This window comes from Cricetulus griseus, chromosome 3, assembly GCF_003668045.3.
Source record: "Cricetulus griseus strain 17A/GY chromosome 3, alternate assembly CriGri-PICRH-1.0, whole genome shotgun sequence".
Taxonomy (NCBI): Eukaryota; Metazoa; Chordata; class Mammalia; order Rodentia; family Cricetidae; genus Cricetulus; species Cricetulus griseus.
In genome coordinates, this window is record NC_048596.1 from 18,608,151 (window position 1) to 18,624,152 (window position 16,002).

Genomic DNA, 16,002 nt, shown 5'->3' on the forward strand with positions numbered 1-16,002 from the left:
TCTGAGGGCAAAAGACAGAAAGGAAGAAAGTTGCCCCCAAATCACTGAAAAATTAGCATAATCTAGCCTGGCTTCCTTCTAGCCAGTCTTTGTTAGAAATCAGTGCTGTTGGAGCGGTGGCTGTGGCTTAGTAAGTAATAAATACATGACCCTCCTCATCACTGTTAGCAGCCTGCTGGTGAGCACAGACTGCTCCACTTCTTTCATCCCTGTCTCTGTGTGCTATACTGGTCTATAACTATGACACTATGGAGACATACTATTGGTACCCAAGCACTCTGATAAGCAGGGCTTTCAATAGGCTGAGGTAGGAGGCCTCTTTGTGAGTTTAGGACAGCTTGTGATGCACAGTGGATTATTCTATTCTAGATTTGATTAAAATGAGATCCTGTCTAAAATTAGAAAATAAAATATAGTAAAAGAGGCTTCAGGGTTATCCAGTTCATGCTCTGTTGTTAATTGATGTCCTTTGCCTCTTGTCAGAACGATCCTAAATTTTAGTGACCAAAGTTCCTGTTTCAATAGTACAAGACAAGAGTGAATTTAAGTTACAAATTAAAATTGCTGCAATTCTCAGTCTAATATGAGTATTCCTTTGACATCTAGATATAAATTAGACTCAGACTGAGTTTGTTAGAAAGATGCTGTTTTGCTTAGGGCAGGAAAAGGGTTCGGTTCCTTGTTGGGTCAAAGGTACAGGCAATGCCCAGGGCCATATTTGAGAAGTGCTTCAAAGAGTCTCTGACATCTCTGTGACCTTCCCTTATATATATCATATATCATCATAGTTTTACCCATGACTTTTAAGCTGAAGAAGAGTCCAGGTCAACGTTGCCCATCTCAAAATGTTCTGCTATCTCTAAATACCTGCTATATATTCCTGCTTGACATTCTGTGGATGCTTGTTATATCAAACTAAACCCTTCATCTCTTTTGACAAGCTTTGGCCCAACTCTAATGCCTAAGTGTCCTGGGCATAATATTCTCCAAGGCATCCTCTCCCTCTTGAATTCATGCCTTGGTTTGTCACTCCATAAGGGAACATTATGAGTGCTTTCATCGAAGCCTGTCACTTGCATTTCTTCTGTCTTCCCTTGTTTAGAGCCACACCAGATCTTGCCCATACTGCCGAGGTAACTTTGACCACTGGTTTCTCTGCCAGTAGCTCTTCCCACCCCAATCCAAATAAATCTTCAGGAGTAGCCAAGGAACAACTGAGAGTAATTGGATCCAGCTTGTTAGGTTAAAAACAGGGTCAATGATGGGCTCTAAAAGGCTTAGGTTAAAGTTTCTATCGGAGCTCCTCCTGTTCCAAATGAAGGAGGAATTGTACTACTTCCAGGTCCAGACAAACAGAATGTCAGTCACAGCAACCAGAAATTTGGAGCATGTTTCTGTCTAATCCCAACTGCAAGGAATCCAGGGTTTGTCTTTACTGGTACTTATTTTCTTCATTCATACCTCATAGTGGATGCCTGTGTTCTCCTCTGGAAAGAGGCTCCCCCTGCAATCCCAGCCCACAGTCTTTCAGTCAAGTCTCAGCTACCTTGAGCCTTTAAGTAACCTGACAGAGTGTATTTGGTTATTGGATACCTTCAATGTGCTAGGCTCTGGGGCCGTATTTTTCCTAATTTGTTTACCATAGCAACCCTATAAAAATACTCCAGGCTTAAAGTTTTAAACTTTTTTTACTTTTTAATTTAAATTAGAAACAATCTTTCTTTTGTATATCAATCCCAGTTCCCTCTTCCTCCCATTCTCCCATGCCTCCCACCACCCTCCATCCCATCCCTCTTCTGCATCGTAGAAAGGTGAGGCCTTCTATGGGGGAATGTCAAAGTCTGTCACATCATTTGGAGCAGGGCCTAGGCCCTCCCTTGTGTGTCTAGGCTGAGAGAGTATCCCTCTATGGGTGATGGGCTCCCAATGTCCATTCGTACACTAGGTATAAATGCCAACTCATTACCAGGGGCCCCATAGACTGCCCAGGCCTCCTAACTGACACCCACGTTCAGGGGGTCTGGTTCCATTCTATGCTGGTTTCCCAGCTGTCAGACTGGGGTCTATGAGCTCCCTCTTGTTCAGGTCATCTGTTTTTGTGGGTTTCCCCAGCCTGGTCTTGACCCCTTTGCTCATCATTCCTCCCTCTCTACAACTAGATTCCAGGAGTATGGCTCAGTGTTTAGCTGTGGGTCTCTGCTTCTGTTTCCATCAGCTACTGGATGAAGACTCTATGATGGCGTTTAAGGTAGCCATCAATCTCATTATATGGGAAGGGCATTTAAAGTAGCCTCTTCCCTGTTGCTTAGATTCTTAGTTGGGGTCATCCTAGTATATCTCTGGACATTTCTCTAGTGTCAGATTTCTCTTTAAACCTATAATAGCTCCCTCTATTAAGGTATCTCTTTTCTTGCTCTTGCAAGTTTTAATTTTTATTACATTTTTATTTCTTTCATGTGAGTGTGTGTGAGAGAGATAGAAAGACAGACACACGGGGGGGAATAGGAGGGAGAACACACACACATGTGTGGAAGTCAGAGGTAGGTCTCATGAGTCAAACCCAGATTGGTCTTTTGTGGCAAGTACCTTTGCCCACTGGGCCATCTTGCTGGCTCCAGACTTGAATTTTTAGCCCATCAAATAGAAAGAGAAACCCAGAAACATTTTCATATATATATGTTATAATTAAATCTATTATTTTTGTTCCAACTTGTAAAAACGGGGTGGAGATCCAATATCACATGGATAGTAAATGGCAAAGCATATTAAACCAGAGTTTTCAATTCTAAGTTCTATATAACTTGAACAAAGGACTAAAAGAAAAGAGGGAAAGAACGAAGGGACCATATATCAGATGGGTTAGTCTAAATGTTTGTGGAGAATCTTATACTGAAAAATTACATCTGGTATCTTTATCTCAATAACTATTAAACTCTATGTGTTGCCAGAAAAATTATAAACACTGATTGTTATCATAGTTCCTGGGAAATGAATGCAGAGAAAAGGAGAAACTACAATATACTTGCTTGAATATTAAGAGAATAATTACAGCATAGTGTTTGTCAGAAGACTTGTCACCATGTATGTACTCATTGCTTCAGCTGTGTATTAGAATAATAGTACACAGCTTGCTTTGTTTTGATTTTAATGATCCCATCCCAGTGTGCCCATTTTTCATATAATGTATTATCAAGCTCAACTTGTTAAAAAATTAGAGATGGTAACGCTAGCAAGAAGAGGTTATGAAATGTTAAGACAGTGGCCAGGGCTGTAAGGATGTTATACATAATAAATGTTTGTTGAACTTGAGTTTAGCATTTGAACCAGAGATGAGGTAAAATGTCATATTATTATTTTATTCCATTATATAAGTAACCACACACAAAAATATAAGTACATATCCTCTGACAGCATCTCTACTTTTTAGGAGTCTATACTCATACATAATTTTACCAACTGGTCTCCTGTGTCTGAACTGAACTTAGATTAGAAACAAGGAAAGGTTTTGTGTGACTACTGTGTGCCTGCTATGTGCGAGACATCTTAGGTTCGTTATCTCCTTGATTAGAAATCAATCCCAAGGAGCAGATATGCCACCCCTCTTAGATTGATAAGAAATCTACCAACATGGTAGCACACATCTGAAATTCCAGAACTTAGTAGGCTGAAACAGGAGGAACGCTATAGTTCAAGGCTAGCCTGAGCTACATAGTGAGTTCCAGGCCAGACTAAACTATGAAAAGTGAGTCCTTGTCTCAAGAACAAGCATGCAAACAAAAATAAGATAGATAATAAATAGGCAGGTAGGTAGATAGACAGGCAGATAGACAGACAGACAGACAGTCAGATGAGAGATAAAAATTTAAATATGCTAAAACTGAGGTCTATAAAGACCAGGAAAGCATCTGAGATTATATAAGCAGCAAATGCCAAATCAGTAATCTGAACTCAAATGTCTCTATCTCCAAAACACACTTTAAAAAACATACCAGTCATTTAAACATCAGGTTCTTTGATATCTTATGGTGGTGAGAGGGGCCAACAAAAGACAGAATAAGACCTGTCTCCTTCCCTTACTTCATCTAGAGCAGCTCTTTACAATGAAAGATGTTTTTAAGCCTGAATACCCCATAAAGCATGTGTTGTGATGGGGATTTAACATTGAGAATGACTTTCATGTAGGTCTGTGTGTACTGATGGGTATATCTTTTATTTCTAATGAAAGAAAATCTATCATTAGTTATCATCCAATGAGACTTCAGTAGGTTAGGCTAGGAATACGGGAATCATAAGCATTTAAAATTTTATTTAGTTCAGAGTTTGCCAAGATAGGATTAAGGCAGGGTTTTATGTAATGAAGGTCACCTAAGCTGGAGCCCATGTCGGCTTAGTCTTCAGAATAAATGGCTCAGAAAAAGAGGACCACATAAGGTGGGATGGGCCTGTCTTCGTCAGATGTTCCCAACAGAGTCAATGCAGCTTGATGATTCCCTTAAGCTACTAATGAAAACCAGACTGAAAGCAAAACAAACGATCACAGGCCCTGTTATATCAGAAGAGAGCTCTGGGGCTGATGTGTGGATTTCTTTGCATTTGTTTGTTCATTTATCCACTCATTCATTCATTCATCCCAATGATGGGGAGGTGGGCTCAACTATAGTGAATTTACCAAGGAAGCAAAGCTAGAAACTGGAAACACTTGACACTTGCTTACTGTACCACATCAGAATTTTACTCCATTGTTTATTTTCTTATTTAAAAGTGGAAACCTAGCAAATGTTTGGGTGTTTCTTTGGAACTCTCCCATGCCTTTATTGCTTGAAGGTAAAGATAGAGACAGCCATGAGATTGAAGGCTAAGCCCCTTTCCCAAGAGAAAAAGGTTTCCCCCAGTTACCCAGTTTGGATTATGAAATATCTGTCTGTTCCCAGAGAGCAAAAAATGGGTTTTTACCTGAGCAAGGCTGAAAAAAGTCACAGTAGCTAACAAGTGGAATTGGAAAAAAGAGAATAAAAAGTATATTATTTGCTTGAAAAGTATCAAGAGTCCAAACCTATCCAAAGATGAAGGCTCGGGTATAATCCTAGGCTGTTTCTTCTGGAAACAGATATTTCTGAAAAAAAAAAAAAAAAAAAAAAAAGAAGAAGAAGAAGAAGAAGTATACTTCTAGTCTCCTCTTCAAGATTTTATCTGACTCTTATTTTATTTTTATTCCAGTTGCTACATTGATGGCCGGGTGGTCAAGGTGATGGACTTCCTGAAAACTCGTCTGTTAGATACACTCTCTGACCAGATTAGGAAAATTCAGAAAGTGAGTAAAATTATCTGTGAGCTGATGTGTTTGGAAGAAAGACAAGGAAAAGGTCATGGGGTCTCAGCTGGAATTTCGTGCTGTGGGAACCAGGGTAGGAAAGGATTCCAGATGGACGTGGCCTGCCCCCTTCCTTCTGTGATGATTGTGGGTGATTCCAGATGGACGTGGCCACGCCCCCTTCTTTTGGTGATGATTGTGGGTCATTATTGTTCGTCACATTTAGAAGGGTATATATTTGTCTCATCAAGGTCTAGAGTTGTTCTAATGATTTCAACAGCTCCACACCATTGGTGGGAATGGAAGTAGTATAATCAAGGAGAACAGTGCAGAAGGATCTCAAAAACCAGAACCAGAACTACACATGGCCCAGTAAACCAAAGTGTGGTCAGTTGTCAGATCAAAGAGATACTTGTAGTCCCTGCAGCACTATTGAGAGCTGTGCCTTGAATAGTCAGCTGCCTAGTGATTCTGTGTATCACAGGTCATATAGGGACACATTTTGAGATATACTAGTTTCGTTCGTTCTAAATAACAAGGATGTTATGTCTACAATTCCCACTGGGCCTCATCAAAATAAAACATCTCTTGCTGTCTGGTAAGGTTCTTTGCCAGAAATCTGTACCCTATGGATACTCAGCTATCCTGTTGAGCAGATAAAGCACTTATGAACAAATAGTCCCTCTGTAAATGTGGGATGAAACGATGGTAGACAAATGAATGAAAGGTTCATGTTTAAAACTATCTCTGGAAGAAAATTCTGCTTGAAGCCACCATAGAAAAACACCACTGAGAACTAAGATGGAAGTCTGAACCTTTTTCATACCTTCATACTAATGTCATACTCAAATAACATACAGCTTCCATGATCTTGGGGAGTGTCTCTCAAGGTTTCTGGATCTCTGCATCCCAATGTAATCACCACGGGACCAGGGACATTGGCCATAACCTTTTTCTGACACTGCCTTCTATTAGACAAGAACTAAATGATCTGAAATACTTCTGCCAGTCTGTTTGACAAGTTAGTGAAAAGTATTGCTAGCACCAGGCTCAGTGGCAGATGCTGGAGGTACAAAATAGAATAAGATGTGGCCTCAAGGAATTCAATTTTAAGTTTTAATATTTGACGAGGTTGGAACATGTTGCCTGGTGCAGCAGAATATCAACATATTGCTGATCATGGTGGTGCATGCCTATAAACTAGCCCCTGGGAGGCTGAGGCAAGAGCATCATGAGTTGGAAGCCAGACTTGGTTAATGAGACCCAGCCTCGAAAACCAACCTACAGAATGCTACAACTTTCTGGACTCATGGTACTAATTTAAGTGTTGCTCTCTAGAAGGAATGTTCTTCTACTTCTTTACTTGTAAGTTAATTCTCTTGTGTGATATGCTTCAGACAGCCTTCTAAGTGCTTGTAGTACAACAATGCACAGGATACTCAAGTCCCTTTGTTTTGGGTTCTTCTAGCTTTGACTTAATTAAAAGATTGTTATTAGTGATGATATTGTGTCAAGAGAGATAGATGATTCTAACTGTATTAGTTAAGTGCAGCAGGTGAGTGGAAGTTAAAACAAAGATGAAGGTGTCATCTCTCCACCTCACCCTTTACCACTGGATAGCCCTTAACCATCACAGAACATTCAGAAGCTAAAGGAGCAAAACTTACTTCCTGGCTTATATATGGTTCCAGAAATACAGGTAAAAGACCCATGGAAAATTGAGAGTCAAGCCTGTAAGCATGTGCCTGATGCCCTTGAAGTGGCCTCCCACTTCAGGAAAGAATAGTGGATCCCCTCAGGAGAAATGACCTATACCTGAAAGGCTTCTGGAAGGGAGGACTAGACCTAACAGCAGGATTGGGCGTCACCTTTTGGCCATTGGACATGCCCAGAAGTCCTTTCAAGTCACGGTCCCTATTCTGGTTTCTGTGGTTGTATAAGCAATCATTCCAAAACTTCATGGCAAACACAGTGTTTATTATGTGATGGAACAGATAAGCTGGGATTTCACAGGGCATAGCAGGAATAGTCTCTCTGCTCTATGGTAGCTGAAACTGTTAGCTGGAAGATTTGACAGCTGGGGTAATCAAGATTGTCAATTAAGATTTATCAGAAGGAATTTTTTACTCAGCTGGTGGCAGCTTTCACCTTAGTTGGGCCTGAGAGCCAGAATATCCATGACTTTTTTTCGTTACCTATAAAGTGAAGATGCTAAGAATTTTATATTCCCTATTTTTAAGGAAGTTAGGAAGGTCACACACACCGGGTCTATTAATTCATATTGAGCACTAGTCGTTATTGGTGTTACTTTGTTAGTTGTTATACTTATTTTAATAATTTTTGTGACTACAAATGCCCCATACTACCTTTATTCTCCGTTTGTTCTTTGCCTTTTTCTCTCTTTCCTCTTCCTTTGAACCCTGGAGAATATAATAGGTGATATTTTTGGCACCTGAAAGGCAATGACTCAATTGCTAAAAGCAGCTGTGGTTTCCAAATTTGGACTGCCATTTAAAGAAGAATTCTGTTTTCTCAGCAGTCAGTGAATTATCAGGTTAGATGAAAATCTATATGATACTTTTGGAAACCAGTAAAATGTCTGGACAGCTCACACCTTTGGATGAACACACACTGCTTTCCATTAGAAAAAGAATAATCATCTGTATTGGGAGGTGAGTCAAAGGAAAGAATTGAGACTCTCACAATGCAGAGACAGGTCAAATGGGAAAAGTGAGAGACATTTAGGACACAATGCAGATGGTATGGTTCGGAGAGCTGGGCTGACTCCAAAACAGTGATGTAAGAACCAAGAAGAACCACTTTGGCTTAACTCATTTGGACTCTATGATTTGTGTCTTCATCTCCTGGAGGAATCAGAGGAGGAAATAACACTTTTTATATTATTTTCAGCAATTCAATAAGCACAGGAAGGAGTTGGTGAAATCCCAGTCAGGAGGAAAGTATTTCCACAAGTACTGTCCATATGATTGCAGTTTGAATATTAAATAAACTACAGTGGGCTTACTCGGTATTTGAAAAGTTAATTTCTTCCTCCTTGCTTTCTATCCTTCTCCATTCATTTTTCAACTGATTGTGCCATTGCAGTATTTTCCAGACTTCTGAGGATACAATGGTGCTTGTCCTGTCCTCGTAGACCTTACAGTCTAGTGGGGAAAGCAGTTAATGAAGCCTGTTGCTCATAAAGTGCAGTGATGGTTGTGATAGTGTGATATGGCAACTCACCACGGCATGTATCCATTTCACACTGTAAAGGAAGAAAGCCAAGGGAAGACTCCCAGAGGAAGCCATATACAGGTTAGCACCTAACGGAAAAGGATTCCTCTAATTAAAACTGTTCTCCTTGGGGTGCTATTTGGGAGCCACTGATAGATGTGTGGGGACAAAGAGGAGGGTTTGCGTGGTCCATAACAAGACCATTATCATTCTTACTTTTATGCATCTCTCAATTTTTATAAATTAATTCAAATTTAAAATGTCAAACATTACACAAAGCACAAGTATCTGAAACAGCCACTGCCTAGCACACACACACACACACACACACACAGTTTGTCCTTCCAGTAAGTTACCACTACCTGGAAGAGGAAAATACCTCGAGTGGTTTTCCTCAAGAAAGAAGAATGTGTGGAATTATGTGCTAGACTGATGGTTCTAGCAGATCCATTTGTTCACCAGTGTTATTCCCTGGAGGAAGGAGTCAAGGCATGAGGGAGGATGTAACTAGAAGAAACAAGGATGCCTTGAAGATTACACAGAATAACCAATATTACAGGGAAGAACCCACTGAAAAGAAAAGAAATATAAAAGTTAAGTTTAACAAGATGGCCCACATCTCAGAGGAAAAATGCTCTGTTTGACAACCTGGGTTTACTTAGAAATTGATTATGAGAAAGTTTTGGTAGAGTAGATGTGTAAGTGGTAATGGATGCTACACTTAACATTCTTTAATCATCTACCATGTTATTGAATAAAGGTCAACTCTTTTGAGTCTCAATAATAGTCTCAATAAATACAATGATATCATGCTGCTCTTAATGGATCTTAAATGTGAGACCATGGAAGTAAGGTTGGAAATATATAATCCTGGTAAATTAATAAACATATCAGAAGAAACATTTTGGTTCTCAGTGAACCTTCCAGTTTGTTAGTCTGTCCTCTTATATGAGCTTTTTAACATATCAAAAAATTAGTTACTTTTGAGGATGACAAAATAACTATAAGCACAATTAAAAGGGTAATAATAATTTTATTCTTTAGTGAAACTAGAAAATGTAAACATCAATAGGATAAGAATGGTAGTTATCACCACAAAAAAACAATGTTTATGAAATCATTCTTCAATTTATGTACCACTTGGAAGATAGTCAATAAATAGTGGAAGGATGGAAACACAAAGGAAGTGTAGATGAATGACCAAGACAAAGTCAAAGTAGAAAAGAAGTAATGTCTTTCTTAGCTCATTCACACTTGTACATTAGCTGTTCACATTGAAAGTTTAGTCAGCTATTAACTTCATCGTGTGGTTCTGAAGTAAGGATATTAATGTAGAGAACCCTGTGAGTTATATCTACACACAGACATGGCAGAAGTGTTTCTGTGTGTAGAGGTGAAGAGGAGTTCTCTTTGGGGCACCAAATAACATTGCAATCTGCTTGTTAATACCATATATTCAGTTTTAGAAAACAATATTTTATTTTATCTTAGGAATATGATGTGAAATATTAAACAACCTAGCAAGATGACAACTGCTTTGGTTGAATTCCATACTAAGATATTAGTTTCAAATAGAAGATACTTTCTCAAGAGTAGATATCAGTAAAAAAATAACAGAAACCAAGAAAGCATATCAAAGGAAGAGTACACTGAGGACCACAAATACAAAGTATACAACTTAATATCTTGGGATGACATCCATGGATGACCCAGATTTTATGGTGCTTAAGTCTTATGCAATAGGGGCCTCTTTAAGGGAAAGGAAGCAAAGCCTCTTTGCAAAGTTTAGCGAGGCTGACACTGACAGCCACCTATGAAAGTGAAGATCTGGCAGCATAAGCTCTGTGATCTCCATGTAAATGAGCCTGTGTGATGGCTCTGTCCATGCAAATAGAAAAGCATGAGCTAAGAGAAATTAGCTTTTGCTCTTCACACAAGGAACTAAGGGTATTATAGAAGGAGCTATCCCAAAATACACTAATCATAGGAGAACCAAGGTTTTCATACTTGCCATTTTACTAACTTTAATAGCTTTGATTTTTAGGCACAGGTATTGATAGACTGCACCATCAACTTTATAACCACTAGAAGCAAATGGGATAAACTGCAGACAAGTTTCAGTTGATAATGCTTATGAAAAACTCTCTGATTTCAAAAGCATTGAATTTTGGAAGATACATCATTATTTTGCAAAATATGTTACCTTTCTTTAGTTTGAAATAACAAGAACACAGAGTACAATTTTAAAGCCAAAAAATGTCACTGAAACAGACTAACAGTTGATCTACTACCAAAAACCTGGGCAAATATAGCAGAAAGAGAATAAAAAGAAACCACATAGACAATAGACAGAAGAAATAAGAGGAATGTGGTGAGATATTGGGACGAATCACTCAGAAAAGCCCAGCTTGTCTAACTAAGGAGGACATTTTAAATATAGAGGCAGCTTAGACAAGCAAAGGCTTGTGGTTCTCCTCAAGCAGCGAAATTCAGTCAGGAGCTAACAGAGCCCTAAACTCACCCTTGCTAGCTGGGGCTGTTAGTTGTCTTCTTTGATACTTAGTCTTTTCATCAATAAAATATCCTCATTTACTGACTAAATATTAAATAAAATCATTACCAGGAAATTCATGTGGCATGAAAAAAAGGGGAAAATATAAAGTTACATTTATGTGCAATAAAATCAAAATCAGAGATAGGTTCAAAAACTTTAGAACTTAGAAACAAGAAGGAAACTCCCTAGAGTTGAGGAATATTTCATAGAGAAAATAACATTTAGAATAATCCTTGAAAATAACTAACAGGAGCATGGGTGTAAGGGGCAGGTTGAAGAAAACAAGCAGCAAACGTATGAAACATTTTTCTAAAACAGTAAGACCATCCCGCCTGAGTTTTATAGGCTAGGAATAGAGACTGGGAAGCTAAGCCATGTTTATGTAAGGTAGTAAATACCACCTTAAATAAAGCAGCCAGTGTCCTAATCTGTGGTCAGTGGTTGCTGATTGCAGTAACATCAGATGCAATTTACTTATTGTTCACTTCTGTTGATCAAACAGACCTCTCAGAGAACAACAACAACAAAATGGTTGCTCCCCGTGACTGGCAATACAGTGGAAAAACACTGACAGTCTTAAAGCTGGGAAGGGATTCCAAAGTTAACCAAGGGCAGCAGGGTGGAGGCTGGTCTAGAAAAGAATATAATATTCTTTACAGTGTGTGTGTGTGTGTGTGTGTGTACCGCTATGTACATATGGCAGGAGAATGGCAGGAAGACAAGGAAAGTTGGGAGGCTCCAAACTCTGGAAGGAACAGAGGGGAAGGAGAAGAGTCAACTTTATCCCCTCCTTGTCCAGTAAAGTTGGTAGCATCAAGTCAGCAACTATACACAAAAGATGGGTAAAAATCAAATAATATGAGAGTTCACCTTGACCATTCACAAGTACAATGAAGAGTCAAGACTCTGAAATGTGAGGAAGATATATAGGTAGTATGTAAGGAGCTTCCTGAAGATACCTAGGTAACTCAATGGGTGAAGACGCTTTGCACCAAAATTTGTCACCTGAGTCCAGCCCCTAAAACCCACATGTTGGAAAGGAGAGAACTGACTCCTTGAAATAGTAGTCTGGCCTACTATTTCATGTACATGGTGGCAAACACACACACACACACACACACACACACACACACACACAGAGAGAGAGAGAGAGAGAGAGAGAGAGAGAGAGAGAGAGAGAGAGAGAGAGGAGAGAGAGAGAATAAGGAATATTAGATTGTGTTTGAAAACACCAAGGAGAGACTTCCTAAAAGCAGCCTTTGTGCGCAGCATATAGGGGGCTTGCTCTGGTTACTTAGAGCGACTGCTCTTGTGAAGTTCAGGGGAAGGGTGACTCCCAAGTCCATGAGATCCTGGAATTAATGGGCTCCAGCTTCTTTTGGAGGGTGGGACTCCTGCCAGGTCTGATTAGCCCAGCTGGCCTGTCCACTGTTCCTGTTTTATTGCTTCCTTTCTCATTAAGGAAGGTGTTGGTTTGGATAACCATAAACAACATGTCTGCTGCAACAAAGCTACCATCTCTCGCACAGTCAGCGCCTGAAGCCAGGCCCTCAGGAGTCTTTTCAAAGATGTAGATTACAGCATTAGAGGCATTTTATCAAGGGACCACAGGAAAAGGAAGAACAGGTCTGGAAAATGTGCCCCAGAAATGGCTATGTTCCTACTTTATTTTTTTTTTAAATCAAGAGTATTTTCCCTAAGTGTGCTCCTCTTCCTCCTTCTCCCTACCTCCCCTCTGTCACAAACACCTTTTCTACTCCACGCCCTCCCTCACTGTTGCCACATAACACACCAGACATTCTCACTCAGTCCCTGTCTCTGAAATGTAAGAGATGGGATCTGGAAAAGTTTACCCCTTATGTCTCTCTGCCTCTAGTGGATGGGGAAGTGAACAGCTGATGGCCACTCCTTAGACTTTCCCTTGGGTGCCTCAGAGCTCCCTTGACCACATGGGCCCCAGGGCTGGAAAAGAGCTGGAAGGGAGCTAAGCAGCCCACCTCCTCCTATGCTCAGGCAGGTAACATCAGCCCCCACCCTCACCCGCCCTAGTGTATCCTTAGGATAACTTCCCCTGGCACACCATTTCTCACCAGGAGCGCTTCCACTCCCAAAGTCCTCTCCTTTTCTCTCTTCCAGCACAGGGAGAATCATATTTACCAGAAAACCACAGTGTTGAACTATAGCCCTTGGTTTTTTAGAGTTTCGTTTTCTGAGGGAATTTTGCAGCTGGTTCCATCTGCTTTTGCTGTTTTAATTTTTTTTTCCTTTTTGTTTGTTTGGTTTTTCTCCTCTTCAGCCCAGGCTGATTTTCTCCCCAGGCTCCACCAGCTCCCAGCATCAGCATCCATACCTCCTCCACACTCCACCATGCTGGCCTTCTCTGTTCTTGGAAGACTCCCAGTTCATCAAGTTTCCCACCATGGCCTCAACAGAAAAGGCATAGAAAACATTTGCTCATTTGTGTTGACTCCTTGAACTTTCAACATTAGTGCATTTAGGAATATTTCCCAGGACAGATAACTGCTTTAGTTTTTATCCAAGTTTTACCTCACTGTGCAGTTTTTGTTCATGTGGGTAACAGGAAGCTCATGCTGAGAGTGGGTGAGTATATTCTAATTATACTCCATATAAATGCACATGGGTATATATGCTAATTATTCTTATGTGTATTATCCAGGTGTATTTTCAATCCTAAACTGCCCTTTCCTAGTGCTAAACATATATCTAGGATATTACCCATTAGCCCAAGTCTAAAGGAAGAGCAATCAATGCTGATGTTAAACTTTTTAGACACATTCAGGTACCTTGAACAAGGAGAGAAATCCAGAAAATATTTGGGGTTAAGTGATTACTATACACCAGCAACTGTTTTTAAGTTTTTTTGTTGTTGTTGTTGTTTTACAAATATCAATTAGTTAAAGCATAAATACACTGGGGTAGGCATTCCATTCTACACTAGAACACGAAGAAGTGATTTTAAATATTCAAGGTCACACAGAGAAAATGCAGGAAGGCCAGGGTAGAAACACAGCATTCTATCTCCAGAGTCCGTGCCTATAACCACTACTGAATAATACCTCACCAATCATAATGCTGTGGGAAGAATTAACTGAGGCTGAGCCCAGAGCTCCATGCAGGCTGAGCAGGTGCTTTATATCCTCAGCTCTGAGAACAAAAATAAAAAATTATTTTCTTTTGTTCTCCCTACAGTCAGAAGAGAATTCAGATTAACTTTGTGTCAGTAGACTTTGTAGGATCCTGTATACATAGTTTTTATAACTTCAAACATTTTCTGGAGTCATATCTTCATTTGAAGAAGTAGTCTTTGAACTCTTTGAAATAAATTACCCCTCCAAATTCAGCATATCACTTTCTGCTTCCAAGTGTTGACCTTGAACTTGCTCACAAAATAGCTGGACATGACTATCTTCTTATTTTCAATGTCAGAATGTCATAACGATTCTTCATAAAGTTCTTGGACATTCAAATCATGTTGGATGACAGTTTGCCTTTGTGAGTTTGTTGGGGTTCATATATAAGTCACATGATGCAAGGGTCAGGGTTTCTCTTCTCCTCTTAGAAATCAAGACTTGCTGCTACACTGAAGCTTAGCAAATAAATAAGCAGTGTTCTTGACTAGATCTTTGATGTTCTTAGAGGTTTTCACTGTGTGTCTCTATTTTTCCTAATCCCAACACTTGTATTTTCAAGAAGAAGCACATGGCCTTTGGTCCTTTGACATGTTTAATCACCCTTTCTTAAGTCATATAGTTTTCTTCAAGGGTGGGGTTTACTGTGAGCTAGTACAAGGGCAGGTCTGGTATTGCATCAGCCCCTATGTGTTACTAAAGCCCTATTTTCAGTGAAGCCCAAGTTCTGTAGGATGTAAACACAAGAAAATAAGACTGAGCGGTGTGGTAGAGAGATGGCTAAGCAATTAAGACCAAGTACTACTCTTGGACCAGAGGACTCAAGTTCAATTCCCAGAAGGCACATTGAAGAGCTCGATACTGGCATCAGCACCCACATGCACACAGACACGCAGACACACAGGCACACAGGGACATACACACACACACACACACACAATTTAAAAATAATAATAATAATATATAAAAAAGAAGACATGACTGGGTTTCCTGCCCTCAAACAGATCACAGTCAAGGCTTCCTGGAAGCATCATGAATGGTTCCAAATCTTACTGCCAGACTCTAGGAATATCTGGACTAGTTCTCTGAATTCATGCTTCACCTTAAAGGGCTCCCATAAATCAATGTTCACGCTCTGGGTCCACATCCTTTCCACTAGCTCAGGATTATCCTGTCATTGGCCAGCCTCGTGTTATTTATTCTTTGTCAAGCAGCTGGGATCCTTAGTAGAGTCCTGCCAGGTATTAGTCCATCTATATATAAGGACATTGAGGCTCAAAGTGGTCATAGAAATAACAGAACCTTTAATTTGTATATCATGTTACAGGTTTCGCAATCCTTTTAAGACTTATGTATGACCTCATAGCAGCTACAATGATCTGACATAAGTCATATCAGACCGCTCTCCTGCCAAATCCCTCCAATAGCCTCCGTCACACTCAGAATGAAAGCGCTCTCCTTCCTTCTCTGACCTCATTTGTTCAATCTTTCATCTCTTTATGTACTGGACTCCAGATGGCCTTCCTTTGGTGCTACAAGAAATGGTCCGGTTTTCACCTTACATCCATTTTCTGGTCTGTTCCTTTGGAAGCATTAACAACCTGGCTTCTCTTAACCAAGTCTCAATTCAGACACTACCTTGCAAAGGTTTCTTCACTGACCATTGTCTAAAGCATCCTTCTCCTTCCTGACAAGCTCCTTCCTAGCATCTTATTGTCTCATTTTCTTCTTGGCTCTTATTATCACCAAAATTC

General features: G+C 39.9%; 1 protein-coding gene across 3 annotated transcripts in view; it reads left to right on the top strand.

The window, feature by feature from the left end:
* Positions 1 to 16,002, top strand: part of Hpse2 (heparanase 2 (inactive)) — a 585,409-nt gene that overhangs the window by 419,420 nt on the left and 149,987 nt on the right. For all 3 annotated transcript variants that reach the window (XM_035443067.1, XM_035443068.1, XM_035443069.1), the window contains one exon: positions 5,218 to 5,311. In XM_035443067.1, coding sequence (XP_035298958.1) covers positions 5,218 to 5,311 — 94 coding nt within the window. The remainder of the gene's footprint in view (positions 1 to 5,217; positions 5,312 to 16,002) is intronic.